This window comes from Microchirus variegatus, assembly GCF_963457635.1.
Source record: "Microchirus variegatus genome assembly, chromosome: 17".
Lineage (NCBI taxonomy): Eukaryota > Metazoa > Chordata > Actinopteri > Pleuronectiformes > Soleidae > Microchirus > Microchirus variegatus.
Window position 1 is genome coordinate 19,495,460 of NC_139818.1, and position 27,276 is coordinate 19,522,735.

At 40.7% G+C, this 27,276-nt stretch overlaps 5 protein-coding genes across 5 annotated transcripts; 3 read left to right on the plus strand and 2 right to left on the minus strand.

The window, feature by feature from the left end:
* Window positions 1-1,766: 1,766 nt before the first annotated feature.
* On the plus strand, window positions 1,767-12,805 carry chlsn (cholesin). Its single transcript, XM_083904101.1, has 6 exons — window positions 1,767-1,816; window positions 2,082-2,226; window positions 2,305-2,421; window positions 11,535-11,734; window positions 12,295-12,376; window positions 12,466-12,805. The coding sequence occupies exons 2-6, from the start codon at window positions 2,107-2,109 to the stop codon at window positions 12,643-12,645; spliced, it is 699 nt and encodes a 232-aa protein (XP_083760227.1). The 5' UTR covers window positions 1,767-1,816; window positions 2,082-2,106; the 3' UTR covers window positions 12,646-12,805.
* On the minus strand, window positions 3,300-4,415 carry LOC310939451 (G-protein coupled estrogen receptor 1-like; the record flags this gene model as incomplete). Its single annotated transcript, XM_083904215.1, has 1 exon — window positions 3,300-4,415. The coding sequence occupies one exon, from the start codon at window positions 4,413-4,415 to the stop codon at window positions 3,300-3,302; it is 1,116 nt and encodes a 371-aa protein (XP_083760341.1).
* A 331-nt stretch (window positions 12,806-13,136) lies between the features above and the next one.
* Window positions 13,137-15,725, minus strand: gnptg (N-acetylglucosamine-1-phosphate transferase subunit gamma). The gene is made up of 11 exons (XM_083903364.1): window positions 15,623-15,725; window positions 15,467-15,521; window positions 15,312-15,379; window positions 15,120-15,174; window positions 14,952-15,035; window positions 14,771-14,864; window positions 14,466-14,580; window positions 14,290-14,372; window positions 14,063-14,191; window positions 13,665-13,746; window positions 13,137-13,588 (listed from the first exon to the last, which is right to left on the minus strand). The coding sequence occupies exons 1-11, from the start codon at window positions 15,687-15,689 to the stop codon at window positions 13,506-13,508; spliced, it is 915 nt and encodes a 304-aa protein (XP_083759490.1). The 5' UTR covers window positions 15,690-15,725; the 3' UTR covers window positions 13,137-13,505.
* An 87-nt stretch (window positions 15,726-15,812) lies between these two features.
* tsr3 (TSR3 ribosome maturation factor) lies at window positions 15,813-18,332 on the plus strand. Its single transcript, XM_083904008.1, has 6 exons — window positions 15,813-16,187; window positions 16,738-16,948; window positions 17,060-17,253; window positions 17,365-17,532; window positions 17,702-17,756; window positions 18,004-18,332. Exons 1-6 carry the CDS (start codon window positions 16,067-16,069, stop codon window positions 18,146-18,148), a joined length of 894 nt encoding a protein of 297 aa, XP_083760134.1. The 5' UTR covers window positions 15,813-16,066; the 3' UTR covers window positions 18,149-18,332.
* Window positions 18,333-19,082: 750 nt separating this feature from the next.
* On the plus strand, window positions 19,083-26,452 carry pdpk1b (3-phosphoinositide dependent protein kinase 1b). The gene is made up of 14 exons (XM_083904280.1): window positions 19,083-19,197; window positions 21,022-21,312; window positions 21,505-21,547; window positions 21,636-21,773; window positions 21,891-22,035; window positions 22,118-22,215; window positions 22,330-22,405; window positions 22,514-22,582; window positions 22,748-22,844; window positions 22,941-23,114; window positions 23,216-23,433; window positions 23,565-23,622; window positions 23,958-24,110; window positions 24,238-26,452. Exons 1-14 carry the CDS (start codon window positions 19,174-19,176, stop codon window positions 24,349-24,351), a joined length of 1,698 nt encoding a protein of 565 aa, XP_083760406.1. The 5' UTR covers window positions 19,083-19,173; the 3' UTR covers window positions 24,352-26,452.
* Window positions 26,453-27,276: the final 824 nt, after the last annotated feature.

The window sequence follows — 27,276 nt, forward strand, 5'->3', positions numbered from 1 at the left end:
CAGGCTCAGAGGGAGGACTTTCCATAAAGGTTGCTGATATTTGCTTCCCAAGGATTGATCGACCGCCCAGGTTTTGGGATTGGCTTTGCTCGTGGAGAACTTGATGGGTTCATTTTTCTCCTCTTCGTCGTCTGTGGGCTTCTTGGACGCGGCTGCTCTCTGAGAACTCAGAGCCAAGAGCCGTATGCTGTTCAGTCTGCCAAAGAACACGGATTATAATTAATAGTTTTGAAAAGAAAAGAAATACAAAGACAAATCAGTAACAATACACCAGGGTTTCTCAATCCTGGTCCTGCCCTGCATGTTTAAAGATGTTTACTCGCCTCAACAGCCCTGATTTAAATGCTCAGCTCATCAGCAAGCAATACAGAAGTCTGATAAAGACCCATTTATTTGAATCAGGTGTGTGGTAAATGATGTATTCCTCTGATGCTCTTCAGTTTACAATCGCAAACGCTTGCTTTTTTAAGGTCACTATGTCAAGATAAACAGAATGTGTCATCTGATCAAGGTCCTTAACTCCGTCCAGGTCAGTGTGTCCCTGTGTGTGTGTGTGTGTGTGGGGTGTGTGGGGGGGGGGGGTGTAAGCTTAAAGATAAACTAGGTAATTTAGCAGGTAGCAATATCACGATTTATCGAAATACTGGAATAAACATGTACATATTAGCAAACTGATACCCAGCCCCAGATGAAAAGAGTTTGTCAGTGAACGCTGTCATTGAGTCCACTTCCTTAGCCCGCCACAGATTTACACTCACCTCCCGTCGTGAATGAAGCTCCCACGGCTAAAAGACACTCGTGTCAGACCGGTGAAAACTCGTCCTGTTGTTGTAAACATCTTCGGAAAATGATCATCTCACAGCACACAGTGGTTCCACTTCCACGCGTGAAACTGCATGACTTTATTACAAAACGTTTCTTAGGTCATGTCGGTCGACGTTGTGCAACACTGGGGAGTCGTCCGACAGCGCTACTGAACGCTGACTTGTACCGTTCCGCTTTAATCGATATGTATATATTTTGTAATTCTATGTGGTATAATTATCAAAACGCATACAATACGAAAAACAAAAACACCTTTATTACAAAAAACGGTTAATTTTGTTTATTAATAATCTTGTTATTAATCTACGAAATCAAAGGTTAATGTCGTATGTTAATCATTAATCGTGCCTTATAAAACATTAAACATCATACATTATAAAATAATTATAATTTGTTCTAGATTCCCGAGAGCAGAAGTCCCAAACTCACATGACCCCCAGTCATTTTCATGGTCCCCCCCCCCCCCCCCCCCCCATTTCCCATCAGGTTATAATGAAAACTTTTGATTATTTCTGTCTGTTTTTGTTATTTATACACATTATATAAATTTTTATGCATAAATCTTTTTTATATCATTTTTGCTGGATTTGATGGAAGCGTAGAAATCATTTTTGAAGTAGATTTATTTTTGAACTGGGTATTTATGGTTCTCAGTTTGGACATTTTTGTCGGTCAAATAAGTTTATGCTATTTCTATAAGTTAGCTTGTGAATTTATTTGAGCTTTTACTTTTCTATTGATAAAATGAATTCAATGTACTGAAAGTTAGAGTAGATGAAGTGTGGGGAACAAAGTATTCATTAAGATCTTGAACGCATCGGTGGCGTTTTCGCCCAGGGTTTTTGAACGCTTCACAGCCACTGACCAATCAAAAACAAGCAGGCACGAAACCGTCCAATCACACTTCGCCTTAGTAAAATCATTTCCTGGTTGAGTTCCCATGCTTGTTTTGTGCTCTTCGCTGTTCAGCACGTTGCTTACCACATTCCAAGTAAGTTATTATACACAATTTACTTTATTAAACAACATTGTTATTAAAACAATGTTTTGGCAAGACAGTTATATACACTGTGTCTATATTCTAAGTAAAGTTTTTCAGGAAATTAAAACGTGTTTAGTTTTGCTCATGGTCGCATGTCTTCAGTAGGAGCAGGAACCATTATACAGTGTTATTATTTCTCAGGTTTGTTTTCATGAAGTTGTTCATACGGAATTACTGTTTACTTTAAGTAACTTACATTCTCCTTTTTGTTTAGTTTAGTTTTGTAGTGAATCACAACCATGGCCAAAGACAAATCTGTGAAATCTGAAACGCTTTCGTCCAAACGGAAGAAGTTGGATCCAGATACCGTGATGGATGCTGAAGGAAAGATGAAAAAGAAAAAGAAGCAGGTAGAGGAGGTGAGTGACACAGTCCCATTAGATCACACATGCTCAATGTCATCGCAAAATGCTGATTGTTTTTTAATGTTTTTCCAGGAGGCTCCAGAGCAGATTCCTGATGTAACAATCACAGAAACAGATGGTCCCAAACAGGAAAAGAAGATGAAACACAAAAAGAAACCAATGACAGAGCAAACACAGACTGAAGCTCAGGTAAGAAAATCCTTTATTGTAGTTTTCTGTAGGGCTGAACAGTTAATCAAACTTTTATTAAACTCACAATATGTTGCAATATTTCTTAAAGCCAGAATGTTTGTCCTGGGCTAGAATATTCTACTGACTGAGGAGAACACCGATCTGCACACATATCACACAGTAATCATTTAAATATTTTTGTCTGTAGTTATATAAAAACTAGCAGTCCCTATCATATCGCATTCACTATTGCAGTCAAAAATAATTCCATATTGTTTGGCCTGAAATCACTGTGAGCAGTTTGGCTGCTGATTTGTGATGTCATTTAAATAAGAAAATATTAACATTTGAGTGAATTTACATCAAAGTATAAAACAAACACAACTTAAAGACATAAGAGCCTCTTAATATTGTCACACACATTCGGACAAAAAAAAAGTCTGATATTACATTAGAGATTTGAATGCTCATTTGATGACTGAAACCAAATGTCCTTTTTATATTGTATGAAAAAGCTTGATGCTTTTTACTGTTTTTTTCTGGTCCATTTGTTGTGAAGAGGATTAAACCTGCAGTTAACACTCCAGGAACCACTAACCTTAAGATCCAATCGCTCACCCCGGTCCACATTAGGAACCTCATGATACATGGTCCATGATACCAATAATATCATGATATCAATATATTGCTAGACAATTGTATAGCGATACATCAGAGATTTACATCTGTCTAACTAAAGAAAACAAAGCGTCCGTGAACAGTTTAAAGTGCAGGATTTTTTCACGAAGTAGAGAAGAAAGTACATAAAGTCTTATGTATTGAACGTGGATGGGGCATCTCTTAACGTAGCTTAATGTAGCCCTCTTCTTTGACCCTCCGCAGAATCAATGTGTCTGTCATATGCTGCTGGCCTTTATGTGAATGGAGTGTAACAGTTTGTTGGATATTACATTTGTGGACTGGCACAGTCTGTCACATGTTGCGTGGATGCAGTTGTTTGCAGACGGTGCACACATGGATTTGCTTGTGCCTGAACTTTGCAGCTTAACCCATTTGCTCCGCTGCTGGAGAAAAAGCTTCATTTTATGCTGGAACGTCTCTCCAAGGAAGCTGTAAATGAGCGGGTTCAGGCAGCTGTTGGAGAAGGCTGCCAGCCTGACGGCGTGGCCCGTCAGTGGGTAGTCCTGCCACAGCGTCTCCCTGTTTGTGTCACCTCTCAGCAGGTGGACACTGACAAAGACATTCTCCGGCAGCCAGCAGAGGAAGAAAACCAAAACAGCAGCCGAGATCATCCTCAGGGCTTTCTGCCGCCTGCGGGGCCTCCACTGTCGTCCCTCTCGTTCCCTCTGGCTGCGCAGGAGCACCTGTGCTATTCTCCAGTAGCAGACCACCAGGACGCAGAAAGGCAGCAGGAAACCCATCGTCACCTCAAGCCACTGAATCTGTGTCACGTTGGCAAAGCAGAAGCCGCGCTCTCCGGGGTGCTGAGCTTGAGCTAAAGCAAAAGGCAGAAGCGCGAGCAAGGACGAGGACACCCAGATGAGGCTGCAGCTGAGGCGCGCGTGCGGCCTGCTCCGTCCAATGTCGCCAGTCAGCGCGACGAACCGGTCAAAGCTCATCCAGGTTAAGAAGAAGACGCTGCTGTACACGTTGACCTGCTGGAACAGGCTCATGAAGGTGCAGAGCCCGGCTCTGTCGTAGTAGCCCCGCTTCAGGTTGAACACCTCAATGAGAGAATCGGCCACAAGGATGAGGTCGGCCACGGCAAGGTTCACAAAGTAGAGGTCGGGGCCTGTCAGGCGCCCCCTGTTGTCCATGTTGACGACTAAGATGAGGATGTTCCCGACGAAGCCGACGGGAAAGAGGAATACGGTGTAGAGGACGGAGAGGATGAAGCTGGTGACGTAATCTTGAGGATTCTCGGATTCTGTCTGAAGTAAATCAGAGACGACTGCCTGTGTGACAGTGACGTTATTATCAGCGATGATTCTGTTGCCTGCGTACATTGTCATGTCCATAATACACCTCCGCCTGCAGCTGGTGTTAGTGGTAGTAAATTTCCATACTCTCTGGTGTTGTGGCACCGTGTGTTTCCTCTTTCTTGAGTTGACTGTACAGAGAAAAGGAGATTTATGGACTTTCAATGGGCAGAACAATAATTATGCATCACTTTATGGTCCTTTTGGAAGCTAATAATAACAATAAAAGGCAGCAGCATAGTCAAGAAATACATGTGCAAATATAAAAGTTATTTATATAAGAAAAACCTGCAGATAATATTAAATAACTGAACTTTTGTATATAATACAACTAAGAGAAGTACAATCATTTATCTTTTGTCTAAAAGACAAATAAAAAATAAACTCTAAAATAAAAGACAGCTAAGATGACATAGTTCTTTGGAGGTGGGGGGATGGTAATATTATTTTTGTGTTTGTTCTGCACCAGAAAGCTAATTTATTATGTTAATATTATATGTTAATACTTGGCAATAAAACAGATTCTGCTGCACTTTTTATAACATTAATGTGGCGTTGTTTGCTGTTTTGCTGTAATTTGGAGATATTAATTTTAAAAGACTAAAATTGTAGCACTTCTTTTGCTGATCACATAATATGAAGTCACTCATAGTTGTAATTCTTCAAAGTAATGAATCTAAAAACTTACCCAATGCTTCCTTGCACTGCGCTCAGCCTTAGGTGTTGATCACCATTGAGTGTCTCGGTCAGTGTCCTGAACTTCTCTAGTAACATCATATTTACACAAAACAAGACAAATGTGAGACGGGGGGGGGGGAAGGTCGAGAGGAAGATCATTTTCCTCGTTACCGCTGTCGATTATTGTCAAGTCTAAGTCTTATCACTGTGACTTTATTATTTGTGTGAATCAGGCCTGAAATGTGACATGATGTCACCTTATGGAACCCAATTCATTTCCCTGCTGCTCGCTGGATTTTGGCCACAGTGTGTTGGCACTGATGTGATACATGTCAGTTGTTCCTGGCACCGATGTCCAACTGTTGATTGGAAATAGGCAGAATGTTCACAGACTGTCAATGTCTGTGAACATTTTTTTTCCTTCAATATTGGAGAACATTTTCCATAGACTTTATATTTCCTATGTGACGTTCTAGCAGTATTTTCCAGGCATTTTGTCTAAAGGGGCTTCTGTGCAATTATAATTATGTGAAAAGACTGAGTTTTTCCGAGAAAGGTTTTTTTTTTTTATATATTCATAGTTGTTGATTTGACAACTGTGTGTTTGGAGTGCTTCCTGGACTCAAATTGAGTTTGTTTGGTAAGGTTTGCTCTTTGGATCAGATGCTTTTAGACGTTAATAAAAGCCAGACACCCCTGAGGCGGTTTCTTTAAAAGTCGACACATAAAATGCCTTTATGCCTTCATTGTGTGTGTGTGTGTAATCTCCAAACAAACTCAGCAGCCTTGCTGCCAAAGGTTTGTTTTTATATCAAATGAAGTCCATGCTGTGATAATAAAAGCATTGTTTTAAATTATACCCTACAAAAACGACTGTACTCTTGCCTTTGGAGCTAGCAGACCCGGGTTTACCCTCCCACTGTCCAATAACATGCAGATTTGGGGATTAGGCAAATTGACCATAGGTGTGAGTGTGAGAGTGGATGGTTGTTACCTAAACACACCAGTCTCCTGTGTTAAATATTGAGATTTTAGACATTTCCCTGGTAGTTGTAGGAGATTAACCCAAATTTTTCAGATTAACTAGTTTTAACTGATATACAGTTTGGCATTGTGGCGGATGTCTTTTCCTGTGACGGTGCTCTGGCCAATCAGTAGCCGGCAGTATCAGTATCAGTAGCCCCAGAAAGGCATCTGGGGCCGAGTAGAGCCGGTGGAAACACGGCATAAGTGGTCCAAATCGAATCAAATCAAATTTTATTTACATAGCCCACAGTTTACAAAACACAGTTTGTCTTACGGGGCTTTCACAGGGTTGGTAACATCCTCTGTCCTTAGACCCTCGACCAGGGTAAGGAAAAACTACCAGGGGAAAAAACCCTTATACCAGGGGAAAAAGCAAGAGGTAGAAACCTTAGGGTGAACCACAGGTGAGGGATCCAGTCCCTGCGTGGACAGACGTGCAGTCGATGTTACCCAAAACATACAATAGACAATTACAAGAAATAGAGCGTAAAAAAGTCAACGTGCTGCACTGGTGATCTGTCGAGGCTAAACCCCGCCTTTCAACCTGCTATGTCAGCCGGGATTGGCACCAGCGGATAAAGCGGTAGAAGGTGCATGGAAAAAATAACTGTATACACGTTTCACAGTTCGGAAGATGTATAGCAAAATATTTATTTGGTGAAATACAAATATACAAAAAAAAAGAAATCCATTTGGAAAATAGCTTTGGGTCTGAATTCCGGTCACTTGTCTCCGCCCAAGGAGGTTATGTTTTCGCCAGTTTGTCTCTTATTTGGGAACATAACTCGAAAAGTCACAGACAGATTTGGATGACATTTTCATGAAATGTCCACAATGGGATCAGGAAGAAGTGAGTACATTTTGGCCGTGATCCGTAGACGCTATCACTGGTTATAACACATGCTGTCCGACCCAGGTGCGCCGGCGGGGTGTATTTTGTAGGCTCCTGAGCTGCCTTGGCGGAGGTCTGCGCTCTCCGAGTGCTTTTCTAGTCTTATCTATGGGCCCTTTGCACAGCGGCCAATTTGAAAGGTCACAGTAGAAAAAACACACAGGTGTAAAATAAACTAGAGCTGAAACAATTAATCGATTACTGTTTTGATAATCGATTAATCAGTTTGAAGCTTTTTATTTGATTGTTTTAGCTTCTTAAATGTGAATGTTTTCTTCGTTTCTTTGCTCCACATAACAAAGAAATCATTAGACCTTAACATTTTGGTTTGTGGACAAAACAAGACGAGCCACGTTTCTGTACGTTTTCTGACATTTTATGGACCAAATGATTAATCAAGAAAATGATCAACAGATTAATCGATTACGAAAAGAATCGTTAGTTGCAGCTCTAAAATAAACAAACCCATGGCTGAGTTCCATTCAGTTTCCTCCGCTTAGCGGCGATGCCGGTTGAGTGTCACACTGACCTCGTTAATGTGATAAATAACACCTGTGCAAAAAGCCCAAATTCAGAGGAGAACAAACGGCGAAAGCGCGTTAAATCATTACGAAACTGGTCTGAGTTCTGCGAGTCTTTGGCTACGACTCTATGTCCTGCAGGGTGTCTGTGATCTCGATGTGCGGGGCGATGATGTTCCTGTTGGGTTGCGTTCGCCCTGGGCTCCGACAGCAGTCCCTGAGCTGCCTGAACGCCCCGTGCAGACTCTCTCGACACGGCCTGTGCATGAGCAGCACGAGCAGCAGGCTGCAGCTGCTCCCCGAGAACATCACGAACTCGGCCACGCTCAGGAACGCTTCCTCGTAGCTGCTCAGCCTCCCGTCCTTCTCCAGCCGCGCCGCTCTCACCAGCACCACGTTGTAGAAGAGCAGACACGTGAACATGACCACGGTGACCGCCAGGAACACTGGCCCCTCCTCCGAGCCAGAGAGGAAGCGTCCTTTAGATTTCCACTGCCGCACGCATCCGCAGATCAAAAGTCCTAATTGGAGGATGTAGGGAATCAAAAAAGCCAGACACAACTTTGTTGCTGCGTATGAAACGCAAGATTTGGCTGGATCCATAAAACACCTCTCTGTTTCATGGAGGCCAACGCGAGGTCCGCGAATCCCAGCCAGCATTAGAGCGATCAGGACAGAAGTGACCGTGACTAGAGCCGCACAGACGCCAGGCCTCCGCAGCAGGGCGAGAGAGGGCGGGTCCAGGGTTAGCACATAAGCCATGAGCACTAACACGAACAGGCCACACATAGACGCTGTGTTGATGACGAAGGAGAGAGCAGCGCAGTTCAACGCTGTGGTCAACAGGTAGTGGGGTCTGTGCGCCACGGCGTGGAGAGAGAGCAGCAGGAGCAGCAGCTGGAAGCCGCAGAAGGCCCAGAGCAGGCAGTCGAGCCAGGCCAAGCGTCTGTGCGCTCTGTACGTCTGGATGAAGCTGTAGAGCAGGAAGCAGCCCGCCAAGAAGCCCAGGCCTGCAAAGAAACTGTAGACGTAGTTTGCTCTGGAGGTTATGTCGTTGGCTGCGATTATGTCTAAAGGGGAGACGGTGGAAGTGGAGGTGTTCATGACGGTGACATCGGTGACGGTGCTGTTGGAAACTGGAGGAACGGTGCTTCCCTCTGCAGATAATGAGTCTCCACCTTCAGCCTGGAAAAAGAAAAGGGAGAAAACACGGTCTGATGAAAGCAGGAACGCAACACACTTTCAGCAAAGCTCAGATCACTTGGTTTCAATTATTCTTTCACGTTAGTTCTGCTTTTTTCATTAAACCTGAAAGAGTTCATCGTCGACTAGATTATTCAGCACTTTTGAAATGAAAAGTGACTCATCAGTTGGAATTTTTACTATGACAGTAAACTGTATATTTGTTTAATTTTAAGGTTTTGGGAAACATGGGTCAACTTTTTTTAGCTACCACTCAAAAGTTTGAGGTCACTTAGGGATGTGAATCTTTGGGTGGCTCATGATTCGACTAGATTCCGATTCTTAGGGTCACGATTCTCGATTTTAAACAATTCTCGATTCATATGATTCTCGATTCAAAAATTGATACAATGCATAGTGTTGAGGCAAATTATGACATCAAAACAATACAGTTTGTATAAGATAATGTGATCCTTCAAAGGCAAACTTAAGACAAAAGTTAACATTTATTCCTTCAAAACAAATAAAAAGGTACTTATTGTACAAAGAAAATAACTTGCATAGATAAAAGCTTAGACTAGCTGCCCTTTTCTCCCAGAAGTTACAAAAATAAACTGTACACAAATAACACAAACGGTTGTTTTGTGTGGTTTTTCAAAATAGAATTTTTTTTTTTTTCTTTTATCTATTTTAAAAGTTTATGAATCTATTTAGAATCGTGGATGATTAGAATCACAATTCCTATGTGAATCTATTTAGTATAACATTAAGTTAATCAGAAATACACCCTATATACATTGTTAATGTGGTAAACGACTATTCTAGCTGCAAACGTCTGGTTTTTAATGGAATATAAATATGTACATAGGTATAGAGGCCCATTTCCAGTGTTCTAATGGTACATTGTGTTTGCTAATCGTGTTGGAAGGCTATTGGATGGTTAGAAAACCCTTGAAACCCCTTGCAATGATGTTAGCACAGCTGAAAACGATTATTTCTAATCTTGTTAATGTCTTGACTATATGTTCTATTTATTTTGCAACTCTTTTGATGAATAAGTGTGACTTTTAATGGAAAACACAACAAATTCTATAGGTGACCCCAAACTTTTGAACGGTAGTGTATGTTCTCACAATTTTCTGACATTTTATGAAGCAAACACCTAATAAACCAATCAAGAAAATAAGATTAGTAGATCATGTATTTTTACTCAACAGAAACACACATAGTTCCTTGTTTCCGTACTACTCGGTGCCTTTGAATGCATTAACTGGGTTTTCCACGGCAACACACTGTGACAAACTTTAGTCCACTTTCTTCCTAAATGAACTCAAACGTTGAGTTGAAATTTGAGCTCATGTCTCACTGTATACATACAGCAACTGTAGCTCTGGTTTTTCTTTTTCCGAGTATTTTCTACCACCGCATTTCTGTTGCTGCTCCGTTTAAAACTAAACAAAGAAACTCGTCTCCACGTACCATTTATTTGTTTTGCTGTCGTCACCTTCTCGCCTCCTCTTTTGAATCCTCCAGCCCCAGACTGCTGCTAATTGACTCTTGCGCTCTGACAATGATGCTCCGTTGCATGGACACGACCGCTCACTGTGCCGGGGCTTTGATATTTCTGTGGGCTATAAACCCACCAGCATACTTTCAGAGTGACTGCGTGGCCACGTGACCAGAATCTTTTCCTTCCCTCCCTCTTTTTCTTTTTTTTTTTCATCACCATGCTTACTGACTGAGTGTGTTAAATCAGAGGGCATACTGCGCCCCTTGTTTAACTTCCCCCGAGAGTAAAAATGCAGCAGTACTCCAGTAATATGCTGTGGTTTCTCTCACCAGGAAGGAAATTACTTCAGTGAAACAGCTTCTTTACGCCTCTGTAGTCTTGCTAAACACGATTTATTCTCTGGACAACTTAGGAGGTGACTGCTCCTTTTCGTGAAGAGAGAAAACTGTGCGTTTCTTTTCCTCTGCGAGTGTTTTTCTCTCACTCAGAGTTATTTTTAAACATTCTTAAACGGTGCCTGCTGTGGCCAAAGGTGAGGCCTTTGAATGCACAGTTGTAGGGTTGTTGCGCACCATGGTCAACTTAACCACACGGCGTCAATGTGTGATGCTGATCTCATACATACGCTGTGTGTACAGGAATCTGTCGAGCTGCAGCTCAACAGGAAGTGATCCAAACATTAAAAAAAAAAAAAAGTGCATTTGGCTTTCATTTCTCGTCACAGTGCAGCATGACACAAATATTACACTTGCAAGAAATTATCCTAAAAAGTGTGATGTTTCCATCAAAAGTCACACTTTTATTCATCAAAATGAATAGAAAATATAGTCGAGACATTGACAAGATTAGAAATAATAATTTGTATTCATAATAATAATAGTAATAATAACCAGCAAAACTGTTTTCAGCTGTGCTAACATCATTGCAAGGGGTTTCAAGGGTTTTCTAACCATCCAATAGCCTTCCAACACGATTAGCAAACACAATGTACCATTAGAACACTGGAAATGGGCCTCTATACACCTATGTACATATTCCATTAAAAGCCAGACGTTTGCAGCTAGAATAGTCGTTTACCACATTAACAATGTATATCAGATTCATTTAATGTTGTATTCACTGAAAAAAGTGCTTTTCCTTCAAAAATAAGGAAATTTCTAAGTGAAACTTTTGAACGGTACTGTACACAAAGTAATTGTTTTAGCTTTTCTTATCATTCACTCATGATTAGAGGGAGACATTACAATGTTTTTTTACACAAACAGACATAATAAGGGTCTAAAAGGAAGGTTTGTTTGCGTAAGATAACTCCCAGGATGCTTTGTTTTGATGTGGCGTGACAGATTTCAGATCCGCCCTGTTGCCCCGAGCGGGACGGAGAGGAGGACTTGAGTCCCGAGGAGAAGCGGGTCCTCGACCGGAAGATGAAGAAGATCCTGAAGAAGGAAGCGAAGAAGAAGGTCGCAGCGGAGGCAGAGGCGTCGCAGAAAACCGAAGCGTCTGGACCCACCGCGCCTCGGCACGCTCTGGATTACCTCACATGGTAAGAACCACGGATCCAGTAAAATGTAAAATGCGATACAATCCAAATGTCACATAAACGCCTCACTGAGCACAGACTGTCAGGTAAATAAAAGTGTTGAAAACGGTGGTTATGGATGGATGCTGAGCTCAAACAGCGTAGTAGTTTCCTGATGACGTTAAAAATTACAATTTTCCAAACTTGTTTACACAGGGACATTATTTCATGGTACAGTCCTCAGCATAAATACTGCTTTAGTAGTTTATTATAGTGAGTTTATTTGGATCTTAAACGAAAGCCAGTCATTGTCGACGAAGCAATAGGAATCCCAACTATGTGTAATAAAATCTTCTCTGGCTGTGATGGAAGTTGTTTCTGTAAGAAATGTACATGAGTTATCTCAGCTGGAGCTTCTAAAGTCTGCGTTACAGACTTTAATAGACCAGGGGCTATTAAAATCCTCGTGTTGCATTGTGGGAAAGACGTCTTTCTTGTTTTATGGAAACCTCATGTCGGGACTAGTGCTGAATTCTACTTCACTTCATACCCAAAAAACCTTCACAATGTTTGTGTGTTTGTAGCTGGGCTGAGAACCGTACTGCGTGGAAGTTCCAGAAGACCAGGCAGACGTGGTTACTGCAGCACATGTTTGACTCTCAGAAGGTAAAATTCAACTCAATCAGTTCATACAGGGGGAAAAGTTAAAAACAGCATATATAATCGCAGAATTTAATAAAAATACTTTTTTTCAGATTTCAGATGATCAGTTCTCCGTGCTGCTTCAGTACCTGGAGGGTCTCTGTGGCTCGGCGAAGGACATTTCGGTGAAGAAGGCCTTAGCTCTGGTCGAGGAGTCGGGAAAAACGCCAGATGACGCAGTCGTCCAGCAGAGGGCGCACCGAGCCAGAGAAGTCATCCAACTTCTGTCCTGATCCTGAAGTCCCAACAGCAGGGCATCACATAATAACAGAGACCCAACTCTGACAATCTCTGGACTCAACATTTACCTAGATATCATCTTTTCACTAAAACTGTTTCTTAATGTAGTTTTCTTATTATTATTTTTGATGATCCCCATCGAATTTTAGTTTACTTCGCGGGACAGATGATGATTATTAGCCCAAGCCCAAATCTAAAGAATGAAGTCGATGTTCATGACGAGAAGAGATGTAAACATCCAGAACAAACAAAAAAAAAAAACGGGAGAAACCTTTTGGAGACTTTTTTTTTTCTTAGGAATGTTTGTGCGAGACATGTTTGAGCATGTCGAGGCCCAGCATGAGTGAAAACTGCGAATAACTGTTCTTACCCAGTCAAGGTGTAAACAATAAGAGACATTTTTGTTTTGACAAAAAACACATTTATTAAATATGTCAAATACAGATTTATATTTGCATGATAATGACCTTTTTAAATGTGTTTCTGTATCTGTATGAATTCATAAATATAAAGAAATCTATCCTCCAATGCTTTTGCCTTTTGGTTTTGACAAAGCAACAAATGTTGTGGTAAGTTCAGTATACTGTGTAGATATACCTATGTAGCTGCTGTACTCACTGTTGCTATCGAATAGTGTTCTCTTTCTGGCACAGTACACCCCGACATGCGCTTACTCATAGTCTGGATTTATAGTACGTCTTTCACAGGATTTGATTCATGTACCAATTTCTCTAAAATGAGTTCAAAATCCAATTTATTTATTTTCGTCTTTTCTTCAGTGCTGTCACCAGTGACATGAGTAGTGTCCGGTCCAGTGGTCCATCTCTGTTGCTTGGTTTGCTTCAGGTGACTTTCACTGCGGGTCAAGAACTCCCGTGTCTCCTCGCAGGTGTTGATTCTCATCTTTCGCAACCACTGCACCACTTTTAGCTTCATCTGTGATACAAGTAGATAAAAGAATATGCAACATACAAAGTCGTGGAACTTGAAGGACTACAAATAGTTCACTTACTCTGCTTTGAATCAAAAGGAATACTGTGTTGAGTGAGGAGCGCACGGAGTCTCTCGACCTCTTCCCTCTGCTTTTGGAGGTCCTGTACAAATACATAAATAAATGTATATTTTAATATTTGTATTAATTACTAGTGTACACAGGCCAAATCCAAGCACTTTCAATGTCCATTTCCAAGCTTTTCGAGCACCTTACAGCTGTGATAATATACAAATGTATGCAGAACAATTGAGGTGCTATTTCAAGCACATAGACCTGGGGGGAAAAAAACATTAAACCAAGCATTTTCAAGGATTTCAAGCACCCAAACAAACTTGATCAGTAGTAAATATGTTTTCTGGGTTTTACTTAAAGGGGCAATTAAATCTGTATATAAATACATACTGCATGTACTGTACCTCAGTGCATTTTTGTATGGAGGTCTGCTTCTCTGACTTGTCTACATCTTCTGGTAGCTGGACCTTGACTTTTTGGCTCTTCAGGAAACCAGCGTCTTCAAAAATGTCCCGTAAGAGATTGCTGTAACCCTGCAACACACATGCAATTATAATAAACTATTACATATATTGGTATACAAAATGTTAAAGGCTTTACTGTCACTCAAAGTACTTATACTGCTCCTCACCTGTTCAGTAACAAGACCGTCATAACGCGCCTGCTCGGCCTCATCCCATTCCCCTTGAAGTTTCTCAGTCAGTGTTGGGTACACTTTAAACAGGATCACATCATATATTGTATATATATATTTTAAATGACAATTATGACTTATACTTCTGATTTTGTGTTGTTATTTTGTCTTACCTAAAAGAGAATGCGGATGGCAAACAAGTGGGGTCTCAAAGGTTAGCGAGTACACACAAGTGCTGGGCTCTGACACTTGAACAAGCTTGCTGCTCACACCACAGACCAAAAGGGCCTGGAAACATGTGACAATGAACAAGTTACACAACAGACACTGAAGATATTCATAGTGTTGATCTATTCAAGACTATTCACTTTGAATTGTGTGGATTGGAGAGCTGTTTGACATGTTTCAAATGTGACTGTTTGTAGAAAATTGTGAGGTTCTAAATGCTGATTCAGAGTATGTTTTTAAGTCCACTAACCTTTGTTTCTCTTTTTCTGGTTCCACAAGTATCTCCGTCTCTCATCCACATCCCTGTGAAAGTGTTGTTTTCGATTTCCCACTCCTGCCAGATCCTGAAAGGAGAACAAAAACAGGGTTGTTCTCACAGCAGAGACGAACCTTACTGACTGTTATACAGAGGTAAAGGTGGGGCGTCTTACCCCAGTATCCCACTGTAGGCATTCCACCTGAATGACTGCTCATGCTGGGTGATGTTGTGAAATGGACAGAATTCATATTTATACCTGGAAATAATACATGGAATACAACAATTGAGCATCCAAAATAGACGAGAGAAGAACAGCTGTGGTAAATAAATAAATACTCACGTTGATTCTGTGAGACTGAAACACTTTCCAGCAAGTTGATGGAGATGCACTGGGCCTGGGGGGAAAACATAGTCGTTTGTTTTACCAAAGATACAGTTTCCTGTTGACCTTGAATGAATGAAATCATATGTTGATGTGTTTCAGGCAGAAAAGGTGACTTCTGTAGGCTTTAGTTAAGTCAAACTGTTTTACCAGACACTGGAGATGGGGTCACTCTGGGCTGTAGTCTGCTTCCCTGAGCCAGAAAATGATTGTTCAACCTGCACACAGAAAGAGAGCTCAGTCAGCAGGGAGCTGATATTAAGGCACAGAAACACGAAACACGCACGTGAATGTGTTTAACAAACCCAAATGTGTTTGGCTCCTCGACTATTTTCATTTTCCCTGCGAATCCATGGTTTACTGTGTGGAAACAACCAATTTAATTAACGAACACACTCAGCAACACAGCTGTTTGCGTGTAGAAACGACAGATTTGCAGCCAAACACGACTAAATACTTACTGAAAAGAGACAAACAGACGAGCCACAGCTTCATTAAAGTGAAATGTATGTTGCATAAACACCGCATCGCTTATTCTCGAACGACTCGAATGTGAGATCGGCTGCACTTCCTGTCTTTTTGTATTCGTCATGTGACATGTCACGTGGACAAACTAGTACGATTGGCGCATGCGCAGTTAGCCCCTCGGGCTACAACATGCTCTCCACGATACGTCCGAGCCAAAGCAACGAAAACTGTACCTTTATGTGACACATTAAGGCATAGACTACGCGTATTGCGATAGTTCTTATGTTTATAACGTTATATTTACAAAACGAATGTTAATAACAAATGTTTACTTTTAGCGAATCCTTAGCTAGCTAGCTAGCTGTCAAGGAACGTAAACAGTTGCTGCTTGAGTTTAATGTATGCTGTAATCTGACAAATTCTACTCGCTATCCACCATGGGGAAAAAGAAGCAAGGCAAGATGGTCCGAAGTGACAACAAGGGCAAAGACAAAAGACATAAAATGAAGGGGAAATCCTTAGAGGCCTTTACAGAAGAACTGCACTCTGCTTTCGAAGGTAATGATGCATAGATATTTCAATTTAGGACTGCATTGTGCTTGTCTCTTTTATATGGTTTGCATTAAGTGATATATATTATTTATTAACCCTGAGGATAAAGAGGAGGGTTGACTTGACATCCTGAGTGTGAGATTACAAGTCAGTGTTTTGCTGAGATTCTATGGTTTTTTTAATTAATGTTTGGAACAATGTTGTCTTAACAATACTTTGTGTATGGTGTAAATGTTTTTCTGTTTTGGTTTGGGTTAGCTGCTAACATACCCAAACAGCGAGAAGCCTATGAAGACAGATTCATCTTCTACGGCTTTATTTAAAGGTCGAGAGGGGCGCAGGAGGCTGTAGGGACATACTGGAGGCTGTAGGGACATTCCGACTGGGTCCAACTTGGTTTACTGAAAGGAAAAAATAATAATAATCAATCAGCCCTTAAAACATCTGCTTCCTTATCAAAAAACCAATAAACCAATGGTAATTCGTGTTTGGAAGATCTGTGCGGTTAAAATTAACCTGCTTATATAAACACCTTCTCCTGTCTTTTTTTCCCCAGCAAGTCTTCAGTTAGAGCAAGGAGCAGAGGGCCCTCAGGTGAAACTACCTTGTCCACTTGCCATGTGGGAGTTGGGACACTGTGATCCTAAACGTTGCACTGGCAGAAAGTTGGTACGCAAAGGCTTTGTACGCAACCTGCGCATCAATCAGAGGTTCAATGGACTCATACTGAGCCCAATGGGCACAAAGTATGTTACACCAGCCGACAGGTGTGTTGAGTCCACTTCTGCGTCACCTTTTCTTATTGAACTCTATTGTTTTGATGAAATATGAATGGCACTAGCTTGTGGTTTTAAACAAATGTCGGCCTCTCTGCACAGAGAGATTGTGGCTCAAAATGGGGTCGCAGTGATCGACTGTTCCTGGGCCAAACTGGAGGAGACTCCCTTCAGTAAGATGGTTGGAGCTCATCCCAGGTTACTGCCGTACCTTGTAGCCGCAAACCCAGTCAACTATGGCAAGCCTTGCAAGTTATCTTGTGTCGAGGCTTTTGCTGCTACATTCTGCATAGTAGGTAAGGTTTCACACTTCACTTAATCAGAGCTAAATTGTCTCCTTGACTACTTTCGTGTCCAAATATGAGTTGTTACAGTGAAAGTCCGACACATTTTATTTGATTTTGCAGGTTTTGAAGAATTGGCCATGCTCTTGTTGAAGAAATTTAAGTGGGGAATGGTGTTTTTGAAGCTCAATAAAGACCTACTGGACCGCTATGCTACATGCCAGTCAGAGGACGAGCTACTCTCTGTGGAGAAGGAGTTCCTTACATCCAAACCAGAGGAGGATGAGTTTGGTAAATCAGGATATATATATATATATATATTTAGTCATTTGTCATGCATGACAAACGTCTAAGAGACGGCAACGCCATGACAAACACAATAAAACTAAGTAAAAGCAGTGCATTTAGTTTAGTAAAATATGTTTGAAGACGTCGTAATGAAAGCTTGTCTCGTTCACAGATCCTTTTGATGTCGATTCAGGAGTCGAATGTCGCAATCTAAACAGACGTCCGTGGTAAGTATTCAATGTTTCTCATGAAGGCATTTGAGTGTGTGATAACCCTTGGTATTTTATGTTTATTAACATAATGCTTGTAAGTGAATAATCAGTACTGATCCTGCCATTTTATTTTATTTATTTATTTATTTATTTTTAATAATAAAAAACTAAGCTTGTAGCAGGCAAAATACCAAATATTCTTACATTATTTACATGTTTTGTTGGTTTCCTCAACCCACCAACCTGTCTTTTCTGGGTTTAGTGTACCAGAAGATGATGGGTCTTGTGAGGATACGGACACTTCGGAGGATGACGAAGATGAAGCGGAAAAGGAGACAACAGAAAACAACGATGAGTCAAGAACTGTCTCTCATCATCATGAAGTTGAAGAGACTGAATCGGAGTAATAAAGAATATTTTGGTCTTAAAGGATGAAAAAAGTTATTAGTTGTACAAAAACTGAAGGCTATTTTGAGCTAACCAGTTTTGTAATAAATATTTGAACATTCTAAAATAAATAACTTGTTTTTAATGAAAATGCATTTGAAATGACATGACATTTGTCACTTGTGAAGTGTAATAAAAGAATACAAGGTTTTCACAGTGAGACACCCATCATTAAAAGCATTAATAGTCGGTGTGTCTGCTGCTTCCTCACTAAATTGTCATTAAAATGTAGAATAATGCAACCAGAATAGAGTTGGCACATGCAGTATGGTGTCCATGCTCTGAGTTATGGACTGATGTGGCCAGATATGTGAGAAAAACTTAGATTTTTCAGTCCCAAAGCAACTGACTGTTTAATTTGAATGATAATTTCACTCTTTAATCCTCAAGATAATGTTTTGCAGATCTGACTGCTGCCAGAAAGACCTTTATTTAATTAATTGTTCTCCACAGAAGCCCAGTTGATAAATAGAGAATGTACATTTTCAGTAGCAAATTGTTTTTGTTTGTCAAAACCACACTTTTAAGGAAACTATATCATGCAAAGTGAATTTCTAATTTGTATCTAAACGATAACAAAAATATATATCTTTTATATGTTTTTAGGCACTGCTATGTTTAAATATGCAGATTTGAATCACTTTCTGTTGTTGCTGATTTGAGTTCATGTGAACTGTATGCACAACAAAAGCATCAAAAAGTTGACTTGTTGAGATTAAATGTCATAGAATACAGGTCCAAACACACGTCTATGATATTTGAATAGCAACTTCTGCTGTATGACTCCATCCCTGTCAGTAGGTGAAGTAGTTGAGTCGGTTGTAAATGTGGCGAGGGGGGCGGACACAGCGGGACTCTCCTCTGCTGTCCTGCGTTAACATTGTTGTGGAACGACGTCACAGCTCGAAAATGAAGGCGCAGAGGCGGCCATTACTGGAGCTTCTCTAATTATTTTATTCCAAATAAATACTCGAGGAAAACTCCCATGGCAAGAGCTACAAGTCAGTTGGTAAGTGTTACAACTTTGACGTGAATGGCAATTCGAAGCCGGTGCTGAAAACATACAGTGCAGCGGCTGTTTGACAACAAATAGTTAGGTCGGGCCTTGAGCTGAAGAGAGCGGTGCTAGCCGCAAAAGATCGTTCAACGCTACGACTCACTAGCAATGCTAGTCCGCTAATGTTTGCTAACTCCACACTTCATAGTTTGCGGCGTAGATCGGGGTTGTCCATCTCGTGGCTTGTTACGCGATCAGTTGTCTCCATGAAACATTCAGTGGGGATTTAGGATTTACCCACCCTCGCTGTTAGTTTTATTAAATGTACAACCATTCCAGTGCCAGCAACTGTTGGCTAAGGTTAGCTGTACGGGTTCGCGCTTTCGAGCGATGCTGTTGCTTGCTAACAAGCTAACATTAGCTTTTCGCGCTCCACCTTTGGTCAGAAGGTAGCATTATAAGGTTAACACGCTGTAGTTCAACTGTCAACCTGTTAACTCCACAATTTTGCCACCCACGTCAACACAGGGACCTTAAATACTACTTGGAAATATTTCATGAAAGGGCCATTCTGTAGTAAAGTTACTCGTCGGTTACCTGGATTGCTAATGTTAGCTAATTGCCTGGATGTTAGCGTTAAGTTTGTAATTCGCTGTCAGCGATGGCCCGGCATTATTTGACAAGGCAGCAGGAGCTAATGGTAGCCTGCTAACAGGCTGTAGTTAGCAAAGAAAGTTCGCTCAGGCCTGTTGTTACAGGAGCACCAAGGGTTGGGTTAACATTAGCTGTGGTTTTCTGACAATAATGTCATATTTGAGCAATAGTAATGGGTCAGTACGTAGCTAAAATATGAATTGTCAACCATTCAGTCAAGTGAGGATAAGTCAGCTAAATGGCCACACCTTGGTTTTGAATGAGAAGAAGCTAGGTCAACTGGAGTAACTTATGTCAACTTGGCTGTAAGTGAGTTAACATTGTCTCTATTAACACTTCCTCAGTACGTTAAGAAACAAGTGACGTTTACAGAAACCAGTATCTGTTGGAAACCACAACCTGGCGCTGTTATATTTGTGTAGTGAACGACCTATTGGTGGGGTTGTCGTCAATGTTTGTTTGCGTTGTTTGCATGTTAATTGGATGAGTTCCATGCAGTCGTGGTCGAGTACACTTGTCACATGAAGGCAATAACTTTGACATTGTTTTTACAACTTTAACTTGAAGGGTTGGACAGTCAACAAGCTCAGACGCTGCTTCTCAGGTGGTCGTTGCATGTCCTCATCAACAGACTTTGCTCCTGAAGTGGTCTTATTTATAGACCATGATTCATATCCTCATTAGTCTAGAGATGTATACGTATTTTATGGTGGGTTGGTCAAATGCCTTATTTCATTATCCCCTTGTTTTCAGAGCACATTACTGCACACATAATGTTCAACAATCAGTACACATCATACACGTCTGTTTAACATTTTTGTGATTTTGCAGCAGTAATAACATTTAATTTATTTTATGAAGTGTTGACATTCAGTCTCATTTAAACAGTAATACAATTATTTTTCCTCAAACACATCCTTAATAAATTGTCATTTGTGGCTGTTCTCAGTGTTTGCTGTTGTTGTTCATACTGTATAATGTAATATTTAATGTTCTTCTCAAATAGAAGCGAGATAAGATTGTCTCAAACTTGTCTATTGCTGATCACGTTGGTGGAAATGGGATTTTAGATTGGGACAAATGACTCTCCATATTTCTAAATTGAAGATTTATGTATTTCAATGAAGTATAACAGCACCACACTGACTGTCATATTCTCAATGCTTCCCTCTCTTGTTTCAGTATGATGTTGTGCCCATTCAGCCCAGTGTTGTCATCTGTTCCTGCTCGCATCCATCAATGGTAAGAAACCACCCTGACTCCTGCTCGCCACTTGCTATCCCAGGCGCAAGCAGTAGCCACTGTCCCAGCATGGAGGGCTCAGCCTCAGAGGCTCGTGCAGTAGGAACGTCTGCCAGCAGTCAGGTCTCAGACCTCCGCGCACAGCCAGCTGTGCAGACCCCTCAGCCACGCAAGAAGAAACCAGAAGACTTCAGATTTGGCAAGATACTGGGAGAGGGCTCCTTCTCAACAGTATGTAACCTGCATTCCACTTTGTTTCTGAGTTATAGTTGGGAAGATGTTGCTACATGCTAGAATTCTTTTTATTAATGTACTGGGATGAGTCATCCTCAGTCAATTTGAGGTGATATGGCAAAACATGGCCTAAGAGATACTAGAGTGCTGAATTTTGACAAGATGTTTTTTTTCTCTTTTTTCCCTAAGGTTGTCCTGGCAAGAGAGCAGGTAACGGGGAAAGAATATGCAAGTAAGTTCTAGTTCTTTGGGTGAATTCAATTTACAGTTACACAGTATTGTCAAGATGGTAAAATAATATGTTCTTAACTCTTTTCCAGTTAAGATTTTAGAGAAACGCCATATTATGAAGGAGAACAAAGCCCAGTACGTGAAAAGAGAAAGAGATTTGATGTCAAATCTGGATCACCCATTCTTTGTCAAACTCTACTTCACATTTCAAGATGATGAGAAGTTGTGTATCCTTTTAACAAGACTAATTTGTCATTGTATTTTGTGTATTAATCAGTTTTCAGTTCCTGTTTCTTAGAATGTGTTTCTGATAATCACTGTGATCCTTAACTAGCTGCTCTTAGATTTTGGTCTCAGCTACGCAAAGAATGGAGAGCTCCTGAAATACATCCGCAAAATTGGTTCTTTTGACGAGACCTGTACCAGGTTCTACTCGGCTGAAATAGTTTGTGCTCTAGAATACTTACACAATAAGGGGATAATACACAGGTAAGACTTGTTTGGTTGTGTCTGCCATTGTATTTCTCTCCTTTTTGCTTCCCCACACTCATAAATTACCTGTTCTTTTCAGAGATCTAAAACCAGAGAATATTCTCCTTAGTGAAGACATGCACATCCAAATAACAGATTTTGGGACAGCAAAACAGTTGTCGTCAGACAGTAAACAAGGTAAATCACCATTACCTTCTATTTTACTGATGCGTTCAGTGGTATCACTTCTCAGAGCATAATAAATGCAAATGCTTTCATCTTTTAAAATAATTTTTCTGCTTTGTTTGGCAGCAAGAGCAAACTCCTTTGTTGGGACTGCACAGTATGTGTCTCCAGAGCTGCTAACAGAAAAATCAGCCTGCAAGAGGTAACTAAGTTTGATTATCACACTGCTGATAAACCTGAGTATCATGGTTTTGACTGTCTGATGAGGATAGCATTGCGTCTTTAATAAATAAATGTTTTCCTCTCACAGCTCTGATCTCTGGGCTTTGGGATGTATTATCTATCAGCTGGTGGCTGGTTTACCACCATTCAGAGCTGGGTAAGTACTAAGGTGATGTTGTTTGTTTAGGAGTATGACAAATATATTTAAGTTTATGCATAGCCTTGTCTCGATAATATAAATCCTACCAACATTTTAAACTTGTGGCACACTTTTCGACAGTCTGTTTATTGTTCTTTCCCTCTTCTGTGTTTTGTATTCTAGAAATGAGTACCTAATATTTCAGAAGATAATCAAGCTGGAGTATGAATTCCCTGAGAAATTCTTCCCCAAAGCCAAGGATCTTGTCAGACAACTTGTGGTGAGTTATGTAATATGTATTACTTGTGCTGGTTTTGATTACAGAGCAGAGCTTTTATATTACAAGAAAATATATTTATTTCTGTTTTCCCTTTAGTCACTAGACCCTTCCAAGCGGATTGGCTCTGAAGAGATGGGAGGGTACGACCCTTTGAAGCAGCATCCTTTTTTTGTTACCATTTCTTGGAGGGACTTGCACCTACAGACACCCCCCAAACTCACCCCATATCTGCCAGCTATGTCTGAGGATGATGAGGACTGCTATGGAAATGTAAACTAATAATCTAGATATTTTTTCTGTGTACTGTTTGACTGTTACTTGGAAGACTTGGATGTGACTCCTTTTCTCATTTGTCTTGTTTCAAACCTCAGTATGACGATCTCCTGAGCCAGTTCAGTAACATGCAGGTGGCCCAGTCCAGCTCATCACACTCCCTGTCACCTCACGAATCGATGCCCCCTCAGCGGTCAAGCAGCAACATTGAACAGTACATCCACGACCTGGACAACAACTCCTTTGAGCTGGATCTACAGTTCACTGAAGAGGAGAAGCAGCTATTGCTGGATAAACAAACCAGCGGAAACCCCTGGTAAATCCCCCTCACTACATGTTTCACTCACGTCGACCTGTTTACATTAGTGCATCTTTAGATGTTTGTAGGTACTTGTTCATTTGAAGAAAAGGGGGCTGATGGTAATCTGAATGTTCTTATTTACACAGGCACCAGTTTGTAGAGAACAACCTGATCCTAAAAATGGGCCCAGTGGACAAACGAAAGGTGCGTAAAATGGACCCATTGCTTTGGAAACTTTTGTTGTATTGTTTATATACAGTGTTATCCAAAGGCTGTTCACATTCCCAAGTGAAAAAGAAAGTTGACTCAATGTTTAGATTCAATTGTAGCTGTGGTGTATTTGGTTTAGACTTATCATTGTTTTATGATGTAGCTGTGTTTTCTAGCAACAGTTGAGAGAGTGAAGTGACTTCCCAGGCATTGCTCAGGCTATTGGGGTATAGGAAGTAAAGGGGAATTCCCTGCTGTGGTGTGAAAAGTGTCTTTGGCCTAACAGCCCCCTCTGTTGGTGAACTACAAATATGTGGATTTTATTGCAGGGTCTGTTTGCTCGTCGGAGACAGCTGCTTCTCACTGAAGGGCCGCACCTGTACTATGTGGATCCTGTAAACAAGGTCCTGAAAGGGGAGATTCCATGGTCCTTAGAGCTACGACCTGAGGCAAAGAACTTCAAAACCTTCTTTGTTCACACGGTAACTAACCATTTATTTCAGATATCTGCTCATTCCATTTGCAACATGTTGATACCCACTGTGAAGAATATTTAATGTAGTTTACTTTTTAATTAAATGTTTTCTTCTTTTTCTGTGATGTTTGCAGCCTAACCGAACATACTATTTGATGGACCCCAACGGAAATGCTGACAGATGGTGCAAGAAGATCCAGGAAGTGTGGAGAAAGATCTATCAAAGGCACCAAAACCCTGGCCTATAGGAGCACCGTTCCTCCTGTGGCCACTCCTCTTTAGCTCCGAGGCCAATCACTGAGCAGAGTAAAACCCTCTTTAGTGCCCTCATCACCGCAGTGTAAACAAACTCTTAGAGACACTGGCATCTAGACCTTGTTTGTTTTCCTGAGTAGAACCGTGGGGAAAAAAATCAACTTTGGATTCAGGGTTGCTTTGCTTGTTCTTTGTGCTCTCTGTGAGGCTTCTATTGCATTTTCCATGTATGGATGATAAGACTGCCACCATGCACATCTGCTTTTTGTACAGTCTGCAGGAGGAATAAGAAGGGTGAGCTTGTCCTGTAGAGTGATACAAGTGTGGGTACCCCCTAGGACTATCTCAAATGCAAGGACTGGTTTCCTGCTTCAGTACCATAACCCAAATCTAGCTTTTATGATCCAGAGCCTATACTGTTATCTTAATTAATCCATAACCTAATCCTTCATCATACATGAAGCTGTAGTCAGGCCCCAGTTCTAGTGCATATACACCATAGTTGTAACTAATACTGTATGCTGATACAGTCTCACACGTTTACCAAACTCAAATCCTTTTCTTTTCTTTTTTTTGTCAGAGCCAAATGTTCCCATGGAATTTTATTTTTTTGTCTCTTGGTACTTGCTTATTGCAGGCCAGTTAAAGTCTTTATGTAACAAAGCAGAATGCTGGTCTGCTGCGAGACATGGTTCTGAATAAGTCGCTGTACAAGTGTGGGCCTTCCATAGCCATTAACGGGGATGTATTGCTTACAAGGGGTGGGTAAACATGCCACTAGCTTGTACTTTCTAATCATAACTTGCTTATCTTTCCTGCATGACCAGTTTCATAGCTCAGTCTTGTCCGCTTCTCTCTCCTAGGGCACTGGAGTTATAGTTTATTCAAGTTTAAAGGTGGGTATTTTTTTTGACTGCATTGGCAACCATTGCAATTATTATTGGATGATCTGGCTGTTATGTACCATTCACTGGCTATTTCTTTGTGGTGTGAATTATTTTTCAATGGGAGAGTCGGCTCCTCTTCATTACGTCCTGTTGAAAACCAAATCTTGTGTGCTGACCACCCCATGCTGAACAGAAAACTTACATCAACTGAGATACCATAAACATACTATCATTCTCAGAAGCAATCACAGTAACGCTGTCGTCCTCGGACAAGGTGACAGAACTGCCTCATTTGGCTCATTAGCCTGTCCTTTTTGTTCTGTTTTCATTCTGACGTTTGGCCCAAAACAAAGTAAAACAAAACATTGATTCAACTTGTGCTCTTGTTTTAGCAATATGTATTATCATGATGCTTTTAATTTTTGACATAATACCTTAAGGTCCTTCCCAAAGGTCCTCTTCCTTCAGCTGAGTCTGTGTGTGCAGTGCGTGACTGGAGTACAGGTGAATAGGACCCTCGGGGCTCGGGGTCCGATGTGGTTGGATGTCAGTTCAAGGATATCTATCTGATCCAAATAACCGATGAAATTGCTGTATCTGTCTATAAAGTTGCGAAAGCACTAGAGACGTGTTTTCCTCTAGTTAGAAAATTTGTTTGAATCAAGTCGATGGCAGTCGGTTACATTGTGTATGGAACACTCTACCTGGCTTGTAACTGACTAGAACTGTGATGTACAGATGATGTATTATTAAAATCTGAAGCAAGTAATGCAATGATATTAGGATACAGTTTTTGTATTTTTATTCTTGTATAAGGTTATTTGATGGCTATTGTTTAGCCTCTAGTTCATTCTGTGTTATTTAAATTCTAATATATGAATCATATTTGGATTGAAGTCATGTTCAGGGGCCATGTTGTGTATGTATTGAGATGTAAAGCCTTTGAATGTGAATAATTATTGTAAACTATAATATTTTACAGCTTTTTTTTCTTACTATATCATACATTTTCTATTTGCTCAGTGATTTAATCATATTCTGATAATTTAATGAATCTGTTCATTCTCTCTCTCTGATTATTTGTGCGCTAGGTCAGTAGATGTTGAATGATGAATTTTCCACTTAATGCTTGGTAGTCCAGTAATTAAAGCATGTAGGGATTTAGGCATACAAATAAAGCCATGTGTCCTGTCTTCTGTTAACAACCACGGTCATGACAGTGAAAACGGCGGCATCCAGTGGCAATGGCATTTCACTTTCATTTTTTTGCTGCATGTAAATAAAGTACCGGCCCGTCATCATCGTCTTTGTGTCGTGGAAGTTACTTTACAATGCTTCAACACAAATGCAAAACTAAAAACACAAACTTGGGTGAGTTATCAACAAATATCATGCAAAATGAAAATAAGGAAATTATTTTCCCCTCATTATTCAACACAAAAGACAACACGCAGTGTGTAGCAAACCTCAGTGACGTCACCCATGTAAATACGAAGAGGTAGTAAACAAAAACTCAGTGTCAGTTTGCTTATACACAAACAAATGAGAGATTCATTGATAATCATGGCGTCGCGTTTTAAAGGTCAGTGTCTATGTCCACAACGTTTGCTAAATGATGCAGTTTGTGTTCAGGTGTTTACCAAACTGATTCAGATTATATCAGAATGGTGTTCATATAAGTGTGTTAAATCATGGGGAAAGCTATAATGCACGTACAATGTTCAGCCTGGCTGACTTTGAACCCTTTATAGGGATTCAAAGGTGTCCATATAGGCGATGGGACCTCACCTAATTTGATTAAATAAATCAATTCGCTCTCAAGCAACCACGGAAGCCCACACGGGAAAAAAATAGATATAAAAACAAGGTGTTCATCATCCTGAGCTCTTAACATTTAACATAACAATTTACTGACATTTACAGTCACTCCCAGCTCATCTTTGCTCCCAATTGAGGCGTCGGTTGATCCATCCAGGGAGAACCTCTTTCCACTAGAATAATTGATGCAGCTGTCACTGCCGCTGAAGTAGT

What these genes read in the sequence shown, in the direction of transcription:
- tsr3 (XM_083904008.1), top strand. Translation starts at nt 16,067, where the DNA reads ATGGGGAAAAAGAAGCAAGGCAAGATGGTCCGAAGTGACAACAAGGGC. An exon ending in ACTGCACTCTGCTTTCGAAG is followed by an intron (nt 16,188 to 16,737) that starts GTAATGATGCAT and finishes TTTTTTCCCCAG; the next exon opens with CAAGTCTTCAGTTAGAGCAA. An exon ending in TATGTTACACCAGCCGACAG is followed by an intron (nt 16,949 to 17,059) that starts GTGTGTTGAGTC and finishes CTCTCTGCACAG; the next exon opens with AGAGATTGTGGCTCAAAATG.
- pdpk1b (XM_083904280.1), top strand. Translation starts at nt 19,174, where the DNA reads ATGGCAAGAGCTACAAGTCAGTTG. An exon ending in AACGGGGAAAGAATATGCAA is followed by an intron (nt 21,548 to 21,635) that starts GTAAGTTCTAGT and finishes ACTCTTTTCCAG; the next exon opens with TTAAGATTTTAGAGAAACGC. An exon ending in ATGAGGACTGCTATGGAAAT is followed by an intron (nt 23,115 to 23,215) that starts GTAAACTAATAA and finishes TTCAAACCTCAG; the next exon opens with TATGACGATCTCCTGAGCCA.
- chlsn (XM_083904101.1), top strand. Translation starts at nt 2,107, where the DNA reads ATGGCCAAAGACAAATCTGTGAAATCTGAAACGCTTTCGTCCAAACGG. An exon ending in AAAAGAAGCAGGTAGAGGAG is followed by an intron (nt 2,227 to 2,304) that starts GTGAGTGACACA and finishes ATGTTTTTCCAG; the next exon opens with GAGGCTCCAGAGCAGATTCC. An exon ending in ACATGTTTGACTCTCAGAAG is followed by an intron (nt 12,377 to 12,465) that starts GTAAAATTCAAC and finishes ACTTTTTTTCAG; the next exon opens with ATTTCAGATGATCAGTTCTC.
- gnptg (XM_083903364.1), bottom strand. Translation starts at nt 15,689, where the DNA reads ATGCGGTGTTTATGCAACATACATTTCACTTTAATGAAGCTGTGGCTC. An exon ending in GCCTACAGTGGGATACTGGG is followed by an intron (nt 14,865 to 14,951) that starts GTAAGACGCCCC and finishes TTCTCCTTTCAG; the next exon opens with GATCTGGCAGGAGTGGGAAA. An exon ending in TCCTTTTGATTCAAAGCAGA is followed by an intron (nt 13,589 to 13,664) that starts GTAAGTGAACTA and finishes CTTGTATCACAG; the next exon opens with ATGAAGCTAAAAGTGGTGCA.